Below are 20,624 nucleotides of genomic sequence, written 5' to 3' on the forward strand. Positions count from 1 at the left end.
GCGCGCCCGCTCCTTCGCCTTCACTGGCCCGCGGTGAGCGCCCCTCCTCCGCAAAGCCTCCTGGGAGTTATAGTTTCCGCCAGGTCTTCCCGGCGCTCCCTGCTCTTCCTGGATACTGAGGCGCGCGGCGGCCGCGACGGGCGAGCTGGGGTCAGCGGCGCGAGGGCTGGGGCATCGGGCCCGGAGCCCAGGGGTACGGGCGACGTCCGGACGGACCGGCCCCGCCGCTGGAGGCCCCACCCCCGAGGACGCCCCACCTCCTCGGTCCCAGGCTTCAGCGGTCCGCTGAGAATCACCCGCCCCTGCCCTCCTGGGGCCTCGCGCCTGTTGGACCAACTCAGTTTGCGCCTCGTTTCTTGGCTGCTGAAGACTTAGAGTCTTTGTGCCCCCACTGAGCTGCCGGGGCTCTCTGAAGGCCCCCAGGGGAGAGGCCCTGCCGTACTGCCCTTCCCCGGCTTCCCGGTCCCAGCTGGCTCCTGGTGAGGCCTGTCTAGGCGCTTTCCGGGAAGCCCTTCCTACACCCCAGGGACATGGAGGAGTTCCGGCGCACCTACAGCCGGCTGTGCAAGGAGAGCGGGGCCGAGCCCCAGGAGACTGTTCTGCAGCAAATGCACCAGCTGCCGCAGGGCCGGCTAGACCTGGCCACACAGAGCCTGACAGTGGACACCTGCAGGGCTCTGGGCAAGCTGCTACAGAAGGAGGCACTGCTGACGGAGCTCGTCCTGAGTGACTGCATGCTGAGTGAGGAAGGTGGGCACCAAGGGCCGGCGGCCCAGGGCAGCCCTTCCAACTTCAGTGTTGGGGCCGGTCTCCCCTGGCTTCTTTTTGCTCTGCTATTAGCTGCACATGCCGCAGTCCTTGGTGCTTAGCATCTCTAGCAGAGAACTCAGTCCCACCTGATCTCTTCTTTGTGAGGTTATTCCCTTTTACTGTCATAAAGCAAGCAGCAGCATCCTCTCTGGAAACCCGAGAGCAGAAGGCAGTTTCTCTTTGTAATGGGAAAGCCTTAGTGTCCCCTGACTTAGGAGAGTCCCGCTGTGCTGGTAAGCCACCTGACTCCACACCTGGCGGATTTTTCAAACCTGACACAGGAGTGGGGTGACTCTTTCTTGGCATGAACCTTGGCTGGTGGGGGCCACTGGGACAGCCGTCTCTCCCCTATGTGTGGGGAGCTGACCCAAGATGGAGCCACCAGGGGTGGAGAGTGACTGCCCTACTCTCTTACAGGGGCCGTGCTGCTGCTGCAGGGGCTGTGTGTCAACACCATCGTGCGGTTTCTGGATCTCAAGGTGGGTGGATCTGCACTCAGGGGCGTGCCACCTGAGAGCAGGAGTAGAGAAGATACAGGTGTCCTGGCGACCAGGGGTCTGCATGGTGGCCGGAGACTGTGTCTGTGAGCACTCTTAGCACACAGGCTCCGCACCATTTGCTCATGGTCTCACGCACGCGTGTCGGTGTTCTGAGGGCAGGAACATGAGTTCCAGAATGTTCTCACAAGCAAACTGAAATAGCCTGCATTAGGAGGCCACTGCGGGCAGGGAAAGCAGAATTTGAAAGGAGCCACACCTTCTGTTCGCCATGGCCTCCCCCACCGCCTGACGCCTGACGCCTGACGAGGGTATTCAGAGCCCAGCTCAGGATACCGGGGAGTGACTGGCTGGCCTCTTCCTGTCCTAGGGCAATAACCTTCGCGCCTCAGGGGCCGAGGCACTGGCAAAACTCCTCCGACAGAACAAGTCCATTCAGAGGTAGGGGGCTGTCCATTCAGAGGTAGGGTGGCGGTCCCAGCCCCCGCTCTCCCCCGAGCCCCTGCTCTCTCTCTGCGTGGTTCTGGGTTGGCTCCAGCGGACACGGTTCTGCAACATGAGAGTTCACGCCTTCATGCCGGTCTTCCGTGGTGGGGAGTAGGCGGGTATGAGTTACTCACGCGCCTCCAGCCTTTCTGCCAGACACCCAAGCCTGTGCCCCTCCTCAAGCCCGCTGGACCCCATGGGAGCAGGATGCCCTTCGGGGCCACGCACCTCACGTCCACCCTTCCTGCAGCCTAACCCTGGAGTGGAACAGCCTGGGCACGTGGGAAGAAGCTTTCGCGGCCTTCTGCGGGGCCCTGGCAGCCAATGGCGCCCTGCGGCAGCTGGACCTCCGCAACAACCAGATCAGCCACAAGGGTGCCGAGGAGCTGGCTCTGGCCCTGAAGAGCAACACCAGCCTCCAGCAGCTTGGTGAGGCCGCCAGCACTGGCCTCTTCGTCCTCAGACCGGGCCAGGAGGTCTTGGTCTGGGGGGGAAGGGGGAGGGTTTGCATCTCATCGCTTCCTCAGCCCTCCCACTGCTTCCTTTGTCCTCTCCCAGAAGGGTGGGGGTGGGAGAGGAGGGGCACGCTGAGCCGGCCTCCTGATCTGTGGCCGATCACAGGGAGTACCAGTGTTCCAGGCTGGGCCAGCCCTCCCACCCCCGCCCCGTGCTTTCCATCTGGCAACACCAGATTTTCCTCCAGACCTGCGCTGGAATCACATCGGCCTCCTGGGGGGCCGCGCCCTGGTAAACTGTCTCCCCAGCAACAGAACCCTGTGGAAGCTGGAGCTGGCTGGGAACAGCATCCCCGGCGACATCCTCAGAGCCGTGGGTACGGGCACATGGAGCCGCTGGTGGCTTGCACTGTTTGGAGCAGGGCATAGAGCTGATTCCCTGTGTCAGAGACTCAGCCACTGAGGGAGGGGTGGCTTGGGCCAGAACAAGTAAACACGGCATCACGATGGTAGCATGTTAAAAACAGAGGAAGTGAGAGCAGGCTCCAGGGAAGAAAAGGCAGCGGCAGGAGCCTGCAGAGCGCCGACTGCCTGGTGCTGCGCCTCACCCTCCTTGCACCACGGCCTCCGCCTGTCATGACCCTGACTCCTCAGCCCCAAGCCCACTGAGCACTCTGCCACTCCCCATGGCTCGTTGTCCCACCGGCAGCGCCAGCCACCCAAGGGCCCGAGCCTGGGTTGCAATCTAGTGTGGCATCACCACCTGCTGGGTCTGCCCAACTCATGTCCTCTCCCACTTCTTGGTTCTTGGGCCTGCCTCTGAGTCACCCCAGTTGGCACTGTGGCCACTTCGGGCTGGCCTCTCTCCAAATGCTGCCTGGACCTTTCCAGAGCATGGGAGCTGAGCACACCATTCACCTCTTAAAAGTCACACACTGGCCTTTGGCCTTTGGGGCGGAGCCCAAATGCCCACCTTTTTTGGCAGTTGAGCAGCCTCCCCACCTCTCCCCGTGTGCCTGTTCCCCCTCCCAGGCTCCTGGCTTCACTGTTGTCCCTACCCCCACCCCCTCTGAGCCCCTCACCTGCTAGTGCACTGAGGGGTCTGATTTGTGGGGTGAGATACCACCTTGCGCAGTGTCTTCTGGGCATGGGGCTGGGCTGGCCGTTGGCCACTCCTGGGGCTCGGCCTCCCGGTAGACAACTTGGCTCTTCCCAACAGAGCAAGCCATGGATCACAACCAGGACCGGCAGACCGCCTTCCGGGAAAGCCAGGCCCGCGCCCACGTGCTCAGCAAGGAGGTGCGGCACCTCCGGGAAGAGAAGTCCAAACAGGTGAGGACAGTGCCGCCTCTGACTGCAGGGCCTCGCCCCGACTCCAGCCCCGGCCTGGCTGTATGGACAAAGGGCCCCCCTCAGCCCCCGTGCCATGGCCTTGTTCCTTCCTTCTGGGCCCTGGAGCCTCTCCAAGCAGCCAATACCCAGGCCTGGGAGGCAGCCTCTTGTTCTGATGCCCTCTGGCTGGGTGGGCGGGTAGGTGGGCTTCCCCTCTGGGCCTCCCTGCGTGGGAGCCACTCTCCCTTTGGATGAGACCGAGCCCTTTCGTGTCCTGCTGCCTCAGTGGATGTCTGCCCTCCTGTCCGCTGACGGTGGGGAGTGGGCGGGCTCTGGGCCCTGACCGGGCTCTGGCTGGCTCTGTCCCCAGTTTCTGGACCTGATGGAGACGATCGACAGACAGAGAGAAGAGATGGTCAGGACCAGCAAGTGAGTGTGGCCCCAGGGCCAGGGGGCAGGGAGGTGGTGCGCTGGGAGTACCCGGGCTTCGGGTCCTCACTCTGGCCTTAGAGTGACCTGACGTGAGCCTCGTCGCCTGCCCGTGAACAAGGTTGTGGGGTGTGTTTACTGAGGGAGTTGGCTGGAGGGTTAGGGGCTGCACCGCGACTTCCTCAGCCCACACCTGGAGGTGGCGTGAGCGTGAGGAGCAGCAGCTGCCGCAGGGAGGGGCCCAGAGGGCGCGAGGGTTTCGGTCTCTTGAACCCTCCTCTGTGCCCACAGGGCGTCGGCAGCACGCGTGGGGCAGCTTCAGGAAGCCCTGAACGAGAGGCATTCCATCATCAACGCTCTCAAGGCCAAGTAAGGAGGAGCAGAGGGTAGGACGGGGTTGTGCGGAGGCTTCAAAACACTTTAGAGACCTGCCCACAGGGCAGAGGAGGACTGTCCAGACAAGGACTCAAGTCCCCAGTGTACAAAGGAGGTGGAGGGACCGCTGGGATGGTAACCTGGGAACGCTTCTTGGAGGAGGTGGGCGCTAGCTGGGGTAATAGTCTGGTAAGAGTGAGAACAGCAAGGACTTAGCAGAGTCTAGAGGAGGGATGGGGTGGGGCTAGCCCTTCCCTCCTTGCAGGCTGCAGATGGCTGAGGCCGCCCTGGCTCTGTCAGAGCAGAAGGCCCAGGACTTGGGGGAGCTCCTGGCCACCACAGAGCAGGAACAGCGGAGCCTGGCACAGAGGCAGGCAAAGGAGCACAGGCTGGAGCAGCAGGTGGGCAGGGAGGGCTGGATGGGCAGGTGGTTGGGTGTGGGGTAGGCAGGCGGTACGTGGTGGCAGGTGTCCAGTGGTGCCCTTTCCCCATCTGACCCCCAGGAAGCTGCAGAGCGGGAGTCTAAGCTCCTCAGAGACTTGTCTGCTGCCAATGAAAAGAACTTGCTTTTGCAAAACCAGGTATGGGGGCAGGGTGTGGGGGCAGGTCCCTGGAAGGCCTGGGGCAGGGCTTCAGGGAAGGGGCCAAAGCTTCCCTCCCTCAGTGCCGGTTTTCCAGGTGGACGAGTTGGAGCGGAAAGTGAAATCTCAGCAGGATCAGCTGTTCCTGACCAGGCAGGAGCTGACCAACACGGCAGCTGAGCTGAAGATGCGGGCTGTCCAGGCTGAAGGTGGGCACACACGGGCCTGCCACTGGGTCCTGAGAACCAGGACCCCCAGAGGATTCCAGAACGCCTGGAACTGGAGAAGAAGAGGTCCCGGCAGAGCTTGGAGGACGCGGAACACCTGCGCTTCAAGGAGGTGCCTCATTAGTTGTGTCGTCTGGCCTTTGCTCTCCCCGCTTCATCGGGGCCTGCAGACACTTCGGTGTGGCATGGTGTCCCCAAGGCGCACTCCTGGCCAGGCTTCCCTCGACAACCTTGGGGTGCTGGTGGCATTTCTCCAACAGCCCTGGTAGATGTCAGACCCAGAACCTCCCCACCAGTTTCTAGAAGGGACCCTGACTGCTGGGGCCACAGCGCAGGCTGCCATGTGCTCTGTGCCACCTGGGGTGCAGCACTGGGACGTGCCGTCCATCCTCACTTCCTGTGAAGTCACTTGGGGCAGCCCTCACTCGGAAGTAACAGAGTCCCCAAGATTCACCTGCCCCCAGGGTGGGGATCCCAGAGGGGAAGGCTGGGGAGCCAGCGTGCCAGCCCTGTCCCCACCCCACACCTGGGCAGGTGGAGCACATGACTCGCCACCTGGAGGAGAGCGAGAGGGCCATGCAGGAGAGGGTACAGAGGCTGGAGGCTGTGCGGCTGTCCCTGGAGGAGGTGAGCTGGGCGCCAGGCTCTGCTCTCCCCTAGGGAGGCTGGGTGTGGTCAGAAGGGGTCCCTGGGCAGGGGCAGAGGGCAGGCCCAGCCATCACTGTCTGCGGTGTAGGAGCTGAGCCGGGCAAAGGCCGTGGCACTCAGTGAGCGCAGCCAAGCTGAGGAGGAGCTCATCAAGGCCAAGAACCAAGTCCGCCTGGAGGAGGTGAGCCCAGGGCCACGGTCCGCTGCTTGCAGCACCCACTGGGGAGAGAGGTCTGAGGGGTTGGCATGAGCTGCCTGGGTTGCACAGCCCTTTGGGCTTAAGTGGGCCAGACCAAGGCTGTCTTCTGACTCTGTAGGGAGGGACAAGGGAACAGGAGGTCCAGGGGTGCAGAAAACTTAGACGAGGACACTCATCCCATCAGCACCATATCCAGCCCCCCCCACGCCCACGCAAAGAGCCAATGTCCTCCAGCCCCAAGGTAGGGAAGGGGTTTGGCCCAAATGTGCAGCCTGTGACCACATGGTGGAAGTAGGGGACCAGAGGCCAGAGGGCAGGATGGTGTCAGCCTGGGAAGTGGGGGAGGCTCCTCATTCAAGCTGAGCCCATTCAGAGCAACATATGCTATAACTTTAGTGACAAGGCAGTTTCCACATTGCAAATATACGCTCCTCTTTGTCTGAAGGTGGGGCTGGGGGGTTCATTCCTCTCGTGAGCTCAGGGCCACAGGCCAGAAAGCAGCTCACCAGCCCCTCTCCCGGGCCTGCAGCAGCAGCGCCTGGCTCACCTGGAGGAGAAGCTGCGGCTGCTGGCGCAGGCTCGGGACGAGGCTCAGAGCGCCTGCCTGCAGCAGAAGCAGGTGGTAGCCGATGCCCAGGCGCGGGCCAGTCAGCTTGGCCGGCAGGTGGAGGGCCTGAGGCGGCGCCTGGAGGAGCTGCAGCAGGTAGCCGGGACATCGAGGGCTCCCAGGGGCGCCCCTGGTGCCCCCAGCTGCCACCTCACCCCCCCGCCTCCTTGCCTGGCAGGAGCTGAGCAACAAGGACCAAGAAAAGGCGGCTGAGGTGACAAGGGTGCGGCTGGAGCTGCAGGAGCAGAATGGCCGCCTGCAAGCCGAGCTGACAGCCCAGGAAGCGCTGAAGGAGAAGGCAGCGGCCCTGGAACGCCAGCTGAAAGGCGAGCTGAGCCCCATCCCCGCCCCGCTGTGGCTTCTCTGCAGGGCCTTTCTTACTGGGTCATCCCACAGGAGAAGGAGGAGGCTGGCCTGGAGAGCTGAGCTTGGCCTAGGTCTCAGCTCCAGGAGGTGCTGGTAGGGGAGACTGGGTATGTGTGTGCCCAGGGGACCCCGAGCAAACCCCACCCTGCCGGCCCCCTGCGGACCTCTGGATTGGCAGGAGCCCAGGCAGTCCCCAGAGCCGCTTCCTCACTGAGCTTCCTCCCTTGCAGTGATCGCAAGTGACCACCGGGAGGCACTGCTGGACAGGGAGAGCGAGAATGCCTCTCTCCGTGAAAAGCTTCGCCTTAAGCAGGCCGAGATTGCCCGGATCCGGGATGAGGAGGCTCAAAGGGCCAGCTTCCTGCAAAATGCTGTTCTGGCTTATGTGCAGGGGTCCCCCCTGAGGACCTTGAGCCCCCAAAAGTGAGGGGAGGCAGGGAAAGTCTGAAAGTGGCAGGAAGGTGGCATCTGTTGGACGTCTTTGTCTGCTTCTCCCTTCTTTATAAGGGACAGGCCATGGGTAGGTCCGGGCTCTTCAGGCAGGGTCTACAGACGGTGACTTGGAAAATCAGTGCTGGAATGGATGTGAGAGCAGGACGGCTTCAGCTTACCACCAGGGTGCCCGCCTGCGGGGGGTCCAGAACCTCGCTGGAGAGGTCCCCATCCCCATCCCCACTCCTTCATCCCAATCACAAGGAATGATGTGCCTGAGAACACAGACCCATGTTGGAAGGAGATCTGGGGGAGCAGGCCTGAGCTCTCCTGGCCCCACCCACCACAGTTCAGTCACCTTTCACAACCATGAGCTCTGCAGGCCCCGGCGCTCACTCCAGGGTGTTCTGAAATACAGACTTTTGCAATTTGTGATACATTTTGGCCCCAGTGCCTTTATCCAGTATCAGTCTTTTCTCCAAGCTTGGGCCCTTCAGGAAAGGCCCTCCAGGTGTGGCTGGGTCACCCCTTCTAACTGCTACCAGGTAGGGATTGGTCCAGCTACTGCAGCAGACAGGTGGGGATGGGGGCAGCTTGGCAGGGGGCTGCCTGCCTCGTGGATCTCTAGTGACTGCAAACACCTGAGTTTTCACCAGCTGTCTCGTGGTTAGAGGGTGGGTGGGCCTCAGCCCCTCCCTCGGTGGGCCCTGGGAATCCTCTCCCTAGAAGAAACCTTGTGTGCACCGACCACAACCTGTTCAGGTGGGTGGGAGCAGCCTGTTTGCGCTGCCCTCGCCCCTTGGCGTGGGTCACAGGGGCTCTGGGGAGGGCCTGCCCAAGCTCGACACGGATTGCGGGGCGCCCTGTGACCCCGCCCCCCACCAGATTTCCCTGGAAGGCGCGTCGGGGCGGGTCCGCGCCCCCCGCCCTCCATGCCGGCCGCGTTCGGCTACGCGGGGTGCAGGCCTCCAGCCCAGGCCCACCTGATGCTGCCGGCAACCAGCGGCCCCTCCTGGCCTCCCGGTGGGTGGGGCCAGGCCTCTCACCTTGGCTGATCCCTCAGCCGGTGCCACCTTCCCGGCACCTGCCTGGGGCTCTGAGGCAGCTCGCCCCAGCCCTCACCCACCACTCTGCCACCCCGGAGGCCCTCCTGCCCTGGTCCTCTATCGCTGCGGATCTGCTGGGCAGGCAACTCTGTTCCCACCCTGGGCACCGTGGGAGGGGGCTGCCCTTGCTGGGCAGAGGGCTGAGGTGGGTCTGGGAGCAGCGTGGGCTTGCCCTCTCTCCGCAGCGCCGTGGGGAAGACCTGCCTGCTGATCAGTTACACGACCAACGCCTTCCCTGGAGAGTACATCCCCACCGTGTGAGCAGGCGGGCGGGTCCAGAGCTGGCAAGGGGAGGGTATGGATGCCTGTGTGCAGGGCTCCCCTGGGCTTCGAGGTCGGGCCCAAGTAGCCCTGGTCTGGGTTCCGGGGTGAGGCGAGGTGCTGACAGAGCTCCAGGTCTGTGCAGGCCTGAGAACCCAGACACGGGGGGGATCTCTCTCACTCTGTTTCCTGCAGTTTTGACAACTATTCTGCGAATGTGATGGTGGACGGGAAGCCTGTCAACCTGGGGCTGTGGGACACCGCTGGGCAGGAGGACTACGACCGGCTTCGGCCACTCTCCTACCCCCAAACTGTAGGGGACCACAGGGCTGCCTGCAGGGGCCGGGTGGCTCGGGTGGAGGCCCAGAGGGCCCGGTGTGCGTGCATGCGTGTATGTGTGTTGGGGGGGTGAGCAGAGGCCATTCGGAGCCTCTTTGACCATTCCTACATGGTACCCTCCCTTCTTCCCTTCTTCCCTCCCTTTCTCCCAAGGACGTCTTTCTGATCTGCTTCTCCCTGGTGAGCCCAGCCTCCTTTGAGAATGTTCGAGCCAAGGTAGGAAAGGGCCAGAAGCAGAGTTGTCTTTCTGGGAGGGGAGGAAGCTGCCCAGAGGACTTGCCCTTAGACTGCAGGGGTCTCTTGCTTGAGGGCCTTACAGAGACATATTGTCCTTTGGAGATTGCCAGGTGTGAGGTCTTAAAGTGGCCCAGAGGGTGATGAGGGGCCAGGGGTGGGGTAGGGGTGGTGAGTGAGGCTCTCAGAGAAGGAAGGGCCCTGACTGAGAGGACCTGACGGGCCTGGAAGCGTCTTGGCTAGGTATTTTTGTTCTTGGTCATTCCCCTACCAGACCCAGTGGTCGCCCCGTGAAACAAGAAGGGCTAAGTGTGGGTCTAGGCACAAGGAAGGGGCCTTTGGGAGCCATGGCCTGCTCTGGGCCAGGCTGAGGGTAAAGCTCTCAAGGGGTAGGGATCAGAGCCTCTCATCCCCACAGTGGTACCCAGAGGTTCGGCACCACTGCCCCCACACGCCCATCCTCCTGGTGGGCACCAAGCTGGACCTTCGTGACGATAAGGACACCATTGAGCGGCTACGGGATAAGAAGCTAGCGCCCATCACTTACCCCCAGGGCCTGGCCATGGCCCGGGAGATCGGTGAGTGGGCACGGACAGGCCTGCCGGTGCAGGGAGGAGAGGTTCGCTATGGGGGGCACAGTGCTGCCCCCCGCTACCCGCCTGTGCTGCCCCCCGCTGCCCATCTGTGCTGCCTGCCACCCTCACTCTTCTCTTTCTTTGCTGTCCCCAGGCTCTGTCAAGTACCTGGAGTGCTCAGCCCTGACCCAGCGGGGCCTGAAGACTGTGTTTGATGAGGCCATCCGGGCTGTGCTCTGCCCGCCTCCTGTGAAGAAGCCGGGGAAGAAGTGCACGGTCTTCTAGAGCCCTCACTTCTGGAGGAGCAGCCCCCAGCCGCCCGCGCCTGTATCTGTTGTGTTGAGATGTCTGGTGTCCCCGAGTCTGCTGTGGGGAAGTTTTGTGGGTGGGGAGGGGGAAGAATCACGGGGACAAGGCTGCTGCTCCCAGGGTGGTGCTGGGGCCATGGGGTCCTGTCCACTCTGCCTCCTCTACCTGGGGGTACAGCTCCAGCCTTCCCTGGCCCCCAGGGAGTCCGGAAGGGAGCAGGGTCTCCCTCAGGCTGCAGGGGCAGGTCCAGGGCAGCCCCAGGATGGGCTTCCCTGATGGGGGAGTTTGTGGGGTGGGTTCTGTCCTTGTGCCCCAGGATGGGGCAGCCCCTTTTTATTTTATACAATAAACGTTCTTCATCATCTCCTGCTGTCTTGCTACCTGCCCTGCTCCTGTCTCCCCCTGCCTGCTCCTGCACCCTGAGGGTGCCAGGCCCCCAACCCCCACCATCCACGGGTACAGAGCAGGTGAGCTTCACACACACACACACGCCAGAGGAGAGGAGGAAAAGTTTGCGGAGTTCTCTCAGTCTCCAAAGGAGGACCCAGATCAAAGTGGGGCCAAGTGCATTTGGTCCCTTCTGGATGAAGAAAGCCCTTCTCACGCTGACTTCAGGCCTCTGGGAGGGCACAGCCAGGCGAGCGAGGGGCAGGATGGTCTGCAAGTCAGGCCCCATGGGGCCCTGTGGAGCCCAGGGCAAGGCCAGGGGACACTAGCTGAGTGTTCAGGAAGACAGACCGTCAAGAGGAAGGACGTCCAGGCAGAGGGACCCTGCAGCCGTGGAGGTAGAACAAATGTGGTGTGGAGAGGACAGGAGGGGTTGCAGGTGGGCCAACAGCCTGGCATCGCTGGGCAGACAACGGTGGGAGGTGAGGGGCGGGCCTGGCCTGGAGCTAGGACTTCACCCCTGAGGCCACAAGGCACTACTCTGGTGTGATGAGAAGCCACACTGCACCCCCACAATGGTGTGTAGAGGGTGGACTGCTGAATTTCAGGAATTTTGCTAGCCAGTTTTTAAACAGCTATTGTTAATAATTATATAAACTTACATTAGTTGTATTAAAAAAAATGAAATTAACAAATACTCAAAACACATCACTTCCTAAATGTTTTTGTACATATTACTATTATCTGTGCTATCGGGTGTAAGGCTTTTCTATCTGTGTGGTGGGGACACCACACAAAGGTGGGGGACACGCGTCTCTCCCCAGCTCCACCTCAAGGACAGTAAACAGGCGGGAGTATTTTACCATAGAAGTTGGCAAATTCTACAGCTGGAGCTTGTGCTCAGTACGTGGTGAATAACTCACAAAGTTGAGGGAATGAAAATTGAAAACCGTCATCTGATTCAGCAAAGAAGTCGCTCAAGTCATCAACAAAGTAATGAAGTCCCAACACACAGCATCCTCAGTTCACGTCTGTCTTATGCATGGACTTCAGGAATGCCAACCAACACTCATGTTAAACACACCACTGCTTCCATACCAGAGACCTCTGGACAGGGCCAAAGGCCATCCTCGGTCAAATTCACCACCCTCATTAGGAGCTGGCCTTCTGGAAGGTTCTACCTCCCAGTCCTGCCAGGGACTTAGCCAGGCCTGAAAATCTCTCACAGGAGGGACAGGCTGCCACTGGCCCAGGATGTGAGTTGAATGGTTGCCTCTACCTGGGACTCATCCCCACACCCAGCCCTGAGTGCTACATCTTCCAGCCACTTGACTGCAGCCTAGGAATGAGTGTGCAGGCTGGGCAGAAGAATCATGTTTATTGGAGGGATGGGGAAGGGGGGTGGGGGTAAAAGTGGGCTCAGCATGGAACATGTGTGTGTGTGGGTGGAGGGGCTCAGGTAGCCAGGAAGCCTCCATCCACTGGCACAGTGGAGCCCGTGGTCATGCTGCTGCGGTCACTCAGCAGGAAGAGGATGGTGTCTACCACGTTCTCCACCTCTGTGGGCGGGGTGGGGTTCAGGATGTGGTTGAAAGGAGCTGCCCTTTATCCTTCCCTCCCACCCCTCACCTGAGCAAGCCACTGATGCAACTCCCAGCTGGGCTCCCACCTGACTCACCGGCAAACTTGCCAAGTGGGATGCGATCCAGCATGGTCTTGGCCTTCTGGGGGTCGCTCCAGTTGGCCTGGCCCATGGGTGTCATCACCACTGTGGGGTTGAGTGCATTCACACGGATCTGTACTGGAACAAGAAGGGGGTCAGCTGGGTGGGCTGAGGCTCTCTGGGCACGTGGGCTGGGTGATGGGAAGCCATCCCAGTGGGGCTCACCTGGTGTGACCCAAGCTCCAGAGCCATTACCTTGGTCAGCATGTCCAAGGCACCCTTGGTGGAGCCTGTGAGGAGAGACAGCCTGTGTGGAGCCTGAGCTGGCTGCTCAGGCTGGGGGGTAGGGGGTGGGGGGCAGGGCACAGCCGGGGCTTGCTCACAGTAGACGCTGTGGTTAGTCAGTGCGCGCTGGGAGGCCTGGCTAGAGACATTCACGATGGACCCCGGGGCTCCCCGAGCTATTAAGCCTCGGGCCACGATCTGGAATTGCAGAGGAAGCATGAGGCAGAACTGGTGTCACCCCCCAGTTCCCACTCCGGCTCTGAAGGCAGCTCACCTGGGACACCTGGATGACAGCCCGAAGGTTCACGTCAAAAGACCTGGAAGTAGATGGATAGACTGTGGTCAGGGACTGGGACTGCTGCAGCAGGAGACAGCCCTTCCCCCCCGGGAGTTCCTCCACCCCACCCTGACTCACGTGTCACACGCCTCCTTGGTGACCTCCAGGAAGGGCTGCAGCAGCGCCACGGCAGCATTGTTCACCAGCAGGTCCACAGGGCCCACGCCGCCCAGCGCTCGGTCCGTGGCCTCCCAGTCACCCAGGTCCACACACACAGGCTCTACCCCTGGGCACTGTGTGTATTAGGTGGTAAGGGGGCACATCTACCAGAGGATCCATGCCCAAGAAAGGGTACATCTGGGCCTCTGGCATGCGAGGGAGAAGGGCTGGGTTTGCATGGCCTTTCAGTTCGACAGGGGGAGGGGTTGGGGTTCCAGAGGAGCCAGTCACCTTCTTGGGGCTCAGAATCCCAGGCTGCTGCAGGTGGAGGGTAGTTAACTCGGCCTCTGGGCCACTGGGCAACTCGGGGCTTCGGGAACGGGAGCCTGGCCCCGCCTCCGGCCAGTCTATTTCCTCCCAGCGCCCGAACGCGTCTGGCCCCGGGCCTGCAAGGCAGCCATTTCTGCCTGCTCCTAAGCCCAGGGGGAGGAGTCGTTCTCCCAACCCGTCGGCCCCCAACAGAGGCCGTGCGCCCGGCGTGGGGGAGGGTGTGCAAGAGTCCTTGGCGAACCCTAGCGCCCCGCGGCCGCGAGTCCCGGCCCGCCCTCAGCCTCGCCCGCCGCCCGCTGGGCTGGGACAAGGCGACGCCTACCTCGCGGACCAGGCTGTCCAGGTCGGCCTGGGTCCGGCTCACAGCCACCACTTGTGCACCCGCCGCGTGCAGCGCCTGGACAGTGCTGCGCCCGATGCCTGCGAGGGGCGCGGCTCAGTGCGGGCGCCCCTCCCCGGCCACCCCCTCCCAGGCCCACCTTTGGCCGCCGCCCCGGGCCCACCTTTGCCCGCCCCAGTGACGAGCGCCCGGCGCCCCGCTAGGCTCAGCTCCATGAGGCTCGAACCGGCCCTGTGTACTGCTGAGGCCCAACTGCGTGCCCGAGTCCAGCTGCGCGCGACTGTCCGGGAGGGCGCGGGGCGGGGCGGGACGCGGCGGGCCAATTGCAGGGCGGTGTCCTGGGGAGGGAGGGAATATTCAAATAGAGGCTTCCCCGCGGGGGCGATTGGCCGAAAGGAGTGGGCGAGGCCGGGGCGGGGCAGGCTGGGTCACCGCTGGACTCTTGGGCGGGGTTTTTCAAACTGCCCTGTTGTGACCCTTCGAACCAGAGTGAAATAGGTTTAGTGGGCCCCGCTAGCATATTTCCCCTAACAAGATGATTATTACAAAAAAACAGATGTGGTAATTAATACGTGAAATTAATACGTAATTATACGTAGCTGTACGTGAAAGAGATCTCAGTCAGGGTTAACTTTTTTTTTTTTTTTTTTTGCGGTACGCGGGCCTCTCACTGTTGTGGCCTCTCCCATTGCGGAGCACAGGCTCCGGACGCGCAGGCTCAGCGGCCATGGCTCACGGGCCCAGCCGCTCCGCGGCATGTGGGATCCTCCTGGACCGGGGCACGAACCTGTGTCCCCTGTATCGGCAGGCGGACTCTCAACCACTGCGCCACCAGGGAAGCCCAACATTTCTTTCTTTTGTTTCTGAGAAGAAAAGTTTGGCAAACCTGGGAGTAGCTCATGCAGGCTCACTTGTGCTTAGAGGGAAAGGGTTTGGACAACTCAATAAGCCTGAAGAAGAGGCCAAGGCCAGCAAAGGTGTGCTTTAGCCTCAAAGGGAGTTGAAACGCTGACTCACCCCACCAACCCACAGAAGGCCACCAGGACTTTAAAAACTTGGATAGGATGGGAAGGGATAGGCTTAGGGTCATGGGGTACCCAGTGGCCAAGCATTGCTTCCTGCAGCTTTAGGGTCAGAGATATATGTGTGCTCACGTGTCCATGTGTGCCATTGGCTCCTCCTGTAAAAGCTACTTTGTTCTGTGGGTTATGGTGGGAAAGTCTAGAAACACTGCCCTCGAGGACCTTCTGTGGACAGGAGTAAGGAAGTGGTGATTGCAGGGCCTCTGGGTCACTGTGGCTTTGGGCCCAGAGAGGTGGACAGTCTGGAGGAGAGGGTGGCTGGGGACAGCAGGAGGCACAGGTTTGAGAAGCCCCTGGAGGAGAGCCAAGTGAGTCCTCCCTACCAGATCTGGCACTGTGGTGCAGCCGACACCCTCTAGGCACTGGGCAAACCCTGCCTTCTGCTGCTAACCTTGGACCCTGCCGTCTGCCTGCCAGAAGCCAAGGGGAGGCGGGGAACAGCCCCCAGCCTGTCCTTCCTGAAAGGGACATCTGCTTAGGTCCCTTCACTGTCTTTACCTGGCCCCCAGAATGGTGTCCAAATCCTTTCACTTGCCCCGTGATCCTCAGTGGACCAGCTGGACTGAGCCAAGCCTGCTTTGGCACAAACCTTGCTCTGGGAGGCCCTGAGGCTGGCTAGAAGTGCCCTCAGCACTCCCCATCCCTGCAACGTGCCCTTTGCTCTCTCAGCCCAGTGGTACCATTGCCTGGAGGGCCCCACCCCAGCCCCTCATACCTTGCCCCCTTGCCCAGAGTTGGACACTGCACCAGTCCAGCTGACTGACCGCCTCAGGCCTCATCACACCCACACTCAGAAGGCATGGGTCATGTGGAACCTGACCCAGGTAAGCACAGTTGAATCCCAGCAGGGCCTGCAAAACCCTCTAGCTGCCACAGCTGCAGGGCTGTTTTGTCTGGAGTCAGGCCAGGGACAGTAGGTAGAGCAGCAGCTGTGGAACCTTCCCCAGCTGGGGCTGCCCTCTCATGGGTGGTCTTGTGGGGGAAGGTGTGCCCCAAGGAGGAGCTGGTTGCTCAGGGTTGGATAAGCTATAATGGTCCAGCACCCCGCCCCTCACGCCGGGCGCTGAGCGCTCAGTCCCATCTTCCCTAGGGATAGCCTATGGTCCAGAGCATCTCCCCGCAGCTCCTCAGACCCTCTACCTTACTGCCCTCTGCCCTCCGCCCAGAGAAGGTTGGGTGTTGCGGTAAAGGCGTGGACACGAGGAATCTTCTTGCAAGGAATCTCGGCCCTTCAGCTCAAGGGCAGGGTCAGCGGTGGAATCCGGCGGGCTTCGGATCTGCCCTCTCTTTACTTCTTCTAAGGTTAACCGGTGCCCCCCAGTCCCTGATCCTCCCCTCCCCAGCCTCGCGGCATGTCCAGCCAGAGCCCTGGCACGGCTAGCCGCAGGAGAAAGGCCTCCATTTAATTAGGCAAATCCACTCCAGCACAGCTGAGGACACAGTGGGTGGGGACGACAGGGGCAGGGTCTCCTGGCACGTGAGTGTGGATGCGGGATGGGCTGGTGGAGCGGAGCCGCGGCGTGGCGTGGAGGTGGGGCCGAGCCGCGGGGCGGGGGCAGTAGGCCGGGCCGTGGGAGATGCGGGGAGGGTCGGGGCGTGGGCGTAGATGGGTCCAGGGGCGTGGTGGGCTGGTGGCCTTGGCGGTCTGGGGGAGGGGCGGTGGGGCGTGGAAGCGGGGCCGGGCGGAGCCGAGCACCATCCCTCTGGCCGTCCAGAGCACCGCGCTCTTAGGAGGCCAGGTACCCGGCATCCACAAAGATTCCCGAGCCGCTGGTGGAGGCGCTGCGGTCGCTGAGCAGGAAGAGGATGCTGTTGACCACGTCTTCCGCCTCTGCGGCGGGTGGCGGGCGGTGTCAGCACGGCTCGGCCCGGCTGTCTGGGCCCGGCCGCCCCAGCCGCGCCCGCCACTACACGAAGCCCAGCTGACCTGCAAACTGCCTCAGCGGGTGGCGCTCCTTCAGCTTCCGGGCGAACTGGGGGTCAGACGCGGCTTCCTGGCCCATGGCGGTAAGCACCACCGTGGGGTTTACCGAGTTCACCCGGATCTGGGGCCGAGGGGCCGGCGGGGCGGTCTCAGCCGGCGCACAAACCCCGCCCTCACAGACCCCACTGAGCTTGCTTACTCACCCCCTGGCGCCCCCTACCCCCGTTTTCATCCCCAGCCGACGCCTTGCCCACCACCCGCCAGCCCCCACCTCACCCGCACCCTGCGCCTACCTCGTGCCTTCCCAGGCCTTGGACACTGCACCAGTCCAGCTGGCACCCCCAGCTCCCCCATGCCTACCTTGTGCAGCCCCAGCGCCATGGCTTTGGTCAGGATGGTCATTGCACCCTCTGTGGAGCCTGTGGGGAAAGGGCAGCACTGAGGACCCTTAAGGATTCAGCCCACTTTGCATGAGGCCCAGCCCAGGAGCCCAGCTGCTCCTGCATGGAATGGGGGCTCAAGTTTGGGCAGAGGGACTCACTGTAGGCAGCTAGGTTGGGAAGGGTGACGTGGGCCGCCATGCTGGAGACATTCACGCTGGAGCCAGGCACTCCGTGGCTGATCATGCCCCGGGCCACAATCTGTAAGCCAAGAGAGGGGGCACCCTGACCCCACCGCACCCCCGCTTGGGCCATGTCTGCACTGGGCCACATCCTTCCGGTGGCTCACCTGAGACACCTGGAACACAGTGCAGTTTCACACTGAAGGACCTGGAGGGAGAGGGGACAGTCAGACACACCATGGCCACACCCGGTCCACTTCCTCAGCAGCCCTCTCCCCAGTCCACCTCCTCTCCTATTCCTCAGCTGTCGAAGGCCTCCTTGGTGGTCTCCAGGAAGGGCTGCAGCAGCGCCATGGCGGCATTGTTCACCAGCACGTCCACAGGGCCCACGTCACACAGCGCCTGCTCCATGGCCTCCCAGTCACCCAGGTCCACGGACACAGGCTCTACCCCGGGGCCCTGTGGGAAGGCATTGGCCAGTGACCAAAGGGGGCATCCTGGCAGGCTGGTGAGGCATCCCAGAGGGTCACAGGCCTGGCCCATGGTGGGGCTGCACACCTCACCTCCTTGGAGAGGCTGACCAGGTCGGCACTGGTATGGCTCACAGCCACCACTCTGGCTCCTGAGGCGTGCAGGGCCTTCATGGTGTCCCACCCGATCCCTGCAGGGGTGCACAGGGCAGCCAGATGGCGCAATATGTCTGGGCCAAGGCTGCGGGTGGGGGCAGCAGATTTGCTGCTCAGGAAAGAGCGGTGAGACAGTGCTGGCCAGAGGTTGGTGGCCTGGGGGTCAGGGGTCCGGCCAGCCGGGATTCGGCCAAGGGAGGCCCAGAGGGCAGCCCCTTCCTGCTGGGCTGAGGGAAGAGGCCTTGGCTGGGTCCCCCCATCTGCCCAGACTGATTCTGAGGGCCTCCCTCACAGGAGGGCTCTTGCATTGACCAGCGAGAGGCTAGCATCCTGTCCCAATGGGGCCTGCTGGGTGGTAGGGAGCAGTCCAGGCCCAGATCAGCCGGCTCAGGCACAAAGGGACTTGCAGGCCGCATAATGGGCCTGTGAGGCTTTGGGTCTGGCCACCTTGCTCTCTAACCTCGGCCCCTCACACACCCCCAACCTGCCTCGCTCACACCCATCTTTCCCTGCCCCGTCACCAGGGCCCGAAGGCCACTGAAATTCAGCAGTGTGGTGCCAACTCCCAGCCTCTGTACTACAGGAGGCGAGGGCGTGGGGGTTTATAGGCCTAGGCTGGGGCAGGCTGGGGGGCCAGGCAGGTTTGTGTGTGGTGGGGGGGGCGGGGGCTGGCTGGAGGAGGGAAGACTGGGTGCACTAGGCGGGGCCAGGCATCAGTGCAGCTTCTGCTTCCTTGTTCGCAGAAACCTGTCTCCTTAGAAGGGGCCACCGTCCTCACCCACAACCCAAAGGTGCCAGCCAGAAGCGCCATCCTGGGTTTTGGAAAAGAAACTAAAAATAAACCCTGGGGTGGGGAACATGCCCCTTCCTGGCTGGCTGGGGGCAGATAGCCTGGAACTGGTCCCTGCAAGCACTGGGCTTGATGCCCCTGGGTGATGGCCAAGACCACACAGAGGTCCCTCTGGGGAGTGTTCTCCCAAACACCCACAGTTTAAAAAATCTCCCTACCTCCATCAACACCCACCCAAATCACAACCCAGCAGCACTTGCTTCACTCAGCCAAGGCCATCACTACACTCCAGACACATTTTCAAATGCCAAAGATGATTTTTATTTTGAAATAAAAGCTTCACAGTTGCAAGGATAGTAAGAATTCTTTTCCCCTGAACCATTTGAGAGTAATTTGCAAAACTAACACTCCATCACCCCTAAATAGCTTAGTGTCTGTTTCCTTGGAATAAAGACATTGTCCTACGCAACCACAAAAACACACAATACATAGACACAACCACAACATAACACACACCATCACAACATAGCACGACTGTCAGAGTCAGAAGAGTAACACCATGCGTCCCTACCACGTGAGCCTTAGCTCCCATTCAACTTTCATAAGTTGTCCCAATGATGTTCTTTAAAAAAAAAAAGAAAAAGCTATATCAAGGTTTAATTGATATATATGACTATGCATATTTAATGTATACAGTTTGATGAGTTTGGACATATGCAAACACCTGTGTGAAACCATCACCATAGTCAAGGGCATGAGCATATCCATCACCCCCAAGTTTCCTCATACCCATTGGTTTTGTGTTTGTGGTGAGGGCACCTCTCACACAGAGTCCCAGTGCTCAGTACCAGCTGTGAACTATAGGTCTCTACAACCTGCTTGTCTGGCATAGCTGAGACTTCCACTCCGGTTCTTTATGGCCAAAGGGTCCAGTCCAGAGTCACATGTTGCCTTTGGAGGTCCCGTCTCTCTGTCTTCCTCACTCTGGAACACTCCTTAGTCTTTCCTTGACCTTTATGACCTTGATACTTTTGAAGAATATAGATCAGTTGTTTGGTAGAAAGTCCCTCAGTTTGGCTTTCCCAGTGTTTCCTTGTAATTAGCTGCAGGCTGTGCGTCTCTGTCTCGAGCACCATGGAAGTGACACTGCATCCTCACAGCATCCCATCAGCTGGCACCATTTTGATCGGTCCCATCACTGGTGTTGTTAACTTTGATCATGGGATGGAAGTGGACATCACTAGGACACCACTTCAATCGCTGCATCACCCTTCCAGGTGCAAAAAGAACACGGCTGCAAATCCTGGGCGAAATGTCCCCTGTGTTCCACACCAACTCAGAACTGTGTGGGGAAAGGAGTCTGGGACCCTAGGTTCAGCCTTGCGCAATTTACGTTGACCAATACAATTCCACCCCAGTCCGTCTAACTTCACTTCCAAGTAAAGCCAAGAGCAAAGTCGGCCTGACATAATTCAACCGACAACACACAACCAAATACATGCTACCCTCTCCCCAGAAGGTGACGTAAAGTCCCTTTATCCATCTCTGGGTGATGTTCAGCCCTCTTCCAACTGAGTCACACCCCCCTTATGGATCCTGTAACTTACATGCCGACGTAGAAAGGTAACCACTATTAACACATATTATGATAGACGGTGAGTGAGAGAGAGAAGAGAAGAGAAAAAAAATCGGTTCATATGTACACAAATATATTTGTGTAAAAATGAGGATGAAATTATTATACTTCTCTTTTCTGCAGCTGGTCACATGGCCACATGGCCATAACTACTGCTTATCTTCTTACACTGCCCATATTCTTTTGTCCTCCACTGCCAGGTGGAGTCAGATCTCTGAGGGTACACATTTTGATTACTGCTTTGAATCTGCTACCATTGTGGCAAGTGTGACCAAGTTGTCTTTGGGGATTAAGT

The 20,624-nt window shown here is 60.7% G+C and overlaps 4 protein-coding genes across 5 annotated transcripts; 2 read left to right on the plus strand and 2 right to left on the minus strand.

Annotated features, from left to right (window-relative positions):
* Positions 1-71: 71 nt before the first annotated feature.
* On the plus strand, positions 72-7,881 carry LRRC45 (leucine rich repeat containing 45). 2 transcript variants are annotated; one of them, XM_024761025.1, is made up of 17 exons: positions 72-750; positions 1,228-1,289; positions 1,678-1,748; positions 2,044-2,222; positions 2,497-2,625; positions 3,468-3,580; positions 3,951-4,009; positions 4,301-4,378; positions 4,650-4,785; positions 4,888-4,965; positions 5,063-5,174; positions 5,234-5,304; positions 5,727-5,819; positions 5,929-6,021; positions 6,569-6,742; positions 6,825-6,972; positions 7,243-7,881. In XM_024761025.1, the coding sequence occupies exons 1-17, from the start codon at positions 531-533 to the stop codon at positions 7,437-7,439; spliced, it is 2,013 nt and encodes a 670-aa protein (XP_024616793.1). In that variant the 5' UTR covers positions 72-530; the 3' UTR covers positions 7,440-7,881. The 2 variants fall into 2 exon arrangements, with proteins under 2 accessions (XP_024616793.1, XP_024616794.1); XM_024761026.1 differs by having other exon boundaries at positions 106-750; positions 6,572-6,742.
* Positions 7,882-8,376: 495 nt separating this feature from the next.
* RAC3 (Rac family small GTPase 3) lies at positions 8,377-10,618 on the plus strand. The gene is made up of 6 exons (XM_024760631.1): positions 8,377-8,471; positions 8,709-8,807; positions 9,007-9,124; positions 9,304-9,366; positions 9,803-9,962; positions 10,114-10,618. The coding sequence occupies exons 1-6, from the start codon at positions 8,377-8,379 to the stop codon at positions 10,242-10,244; spliced, it is 666 nt and encodes a 221-aa protein (XP_024616399.1). The 3' UTR covers positions 10,245-10,618.
* A 1,382-nt stretch (positions 10,619-12,000) lies between these two features.
* DCXR (dicarbonyl and L-xylulose reductase) lies at positions 12,001-14,000 on the minus strand. The gene is made up of 8 exons (XM_024760879.1): positions 13,873-14,000; positions 13,692-13,789; positions 13,019-13,173; positions 12,878-12,920; positions 12,702-12,801; positions 12,544-12,608; positions 12,334-12,451; positions 12,001-12,214 (listed from the first exon to the last, which is right to left on the minus strand). Exons 1-8 carry the CDS (start codon positions 13,922-13,924, stop codon positions 12,111-12,113), a joined length of 735 nt encoding a protein of 244 aa, XP_024616647.1. The 5' UTR covers positions 13,925-14,000; the 3' UTR covers positions 12,001-12,110.
* Positions 14,001-16,518: 2,518 nt separating this feature from the next.
* LOC112410199 (carbonyl reductase [NADPH] 2-like) lies at positions 16,519-18,714 on the minus strand. The gene is given in 10 exon segments (XM_024760632.1): positions 16,519-16,622; positions 16,719-16,836; positions 17,076-17,134; positions 17,257-17,356; positions 17,445-17,485; positions 17,535-17,537; positions 17,583-17,736; positions 17,841-17,938; positions 18,403-18,480; positions 18,651-18,714. Coding segments are annotated over 10 exon segments (819 nt in total).
* Between the last annotated feature and the right edge of the window lie 1,910 nt (positions 18,715-20,624).

The sequence above is a fragment of the Neophocaena asiaeorientalis genome, unplaced genomic scaffold (genome assembly GCF_003031525.2).
Source record: "Neophocaena asiaeorientalis asiaeorientalis breed wild unplaced genomic scaffold, Neophocaena_asiaeorientalis_V1.1 scaffold30, whole genome shotgun sequence".
In the NCBI taxonomy this organism is placed as follows: Eukaryota; Metazoa; Chordata; class Mammalia; order Artiodactyla; family Phocoenidae; genus Neophocaena; species Neophocaena asiaeorientalis.

What these genes read in the sequence shown, in the direction of transcription:
- LRRC45 (XM_024761025.1), top strand. Translation starts at nt 531, where the DNA reads ATGGAGGAGTTCCGGCGCACCTACAGCCGGCTGTGCAAGGAGAGCGGG. An exon ending in AACACCTGCGCTTCAAGGAG is followed by an intron (nt 5,305 to 5,726) that starts GTGCCTCATTAG and finishes ACACCTGGGCAG; the next exon opens with GTGGAGCACATGACTCGCCA. An exon ending in GCCTGGAGGAGCTGCAGCAG is followed by an intron (nt 6,743 to 6,824) that starts GTAGCCGGGACA and finishes CTTGCCTGGCAG; the next exon opens with GAGCTGAGCAACAAGGACCA.
- RAC3 (XM_024760631.1), top strand. Translation starts at nt 8,377, where the DNA reads ATGCCGGCCGCGTTCGGCTACGCGGGGTGCAGGCCTCCAGCCCAGGCC. An exon ending in CCCTCCTGGCCTCCCGGTGG is followed by an intron (nt 8,472 to 8,708) that starts GTGGGGCCAGGC and finishes TGGGTCTGGGAG; the next exon opens with CAGCGTGGGCTTGCCCTCTC. An exon ending in GGCCATGGCCCGGGAGATCG is followed by an intron (nt 9,963 to 10,113) that starts GTGAGTGGGCAC and finishes TGCTGTCCCCAG; the next exon opens with GCTCTGTCAAGTACCTGGAG.
- DCXR (XM_024760879.1), bottom strand. Translation starts at nt 13,924, where the DNA reads ATGGAGCTGAGCCTAGCGGGGCGCCGGGCGCTCGTCACTGGGGCGGGC. An exon ending in CGTCACTGGGGCGGGCAAAG is followed by an intron (nt 13,790 to 13,872) that starts GTGGGCCCGGGG and finishes CGCCCCTCGCAG; the next exon opens with GCATCGGGCGCAGCACTGTC. An exon ending in GACTAACCACAGCGTCTACT is followed by an intron (nt 12,609 to 12,701) that starts GTGAGCAAGCCC and finishes CTCTCCTCACAG; the next exon opens with GCTCCACCAAGGGTGCCTTG.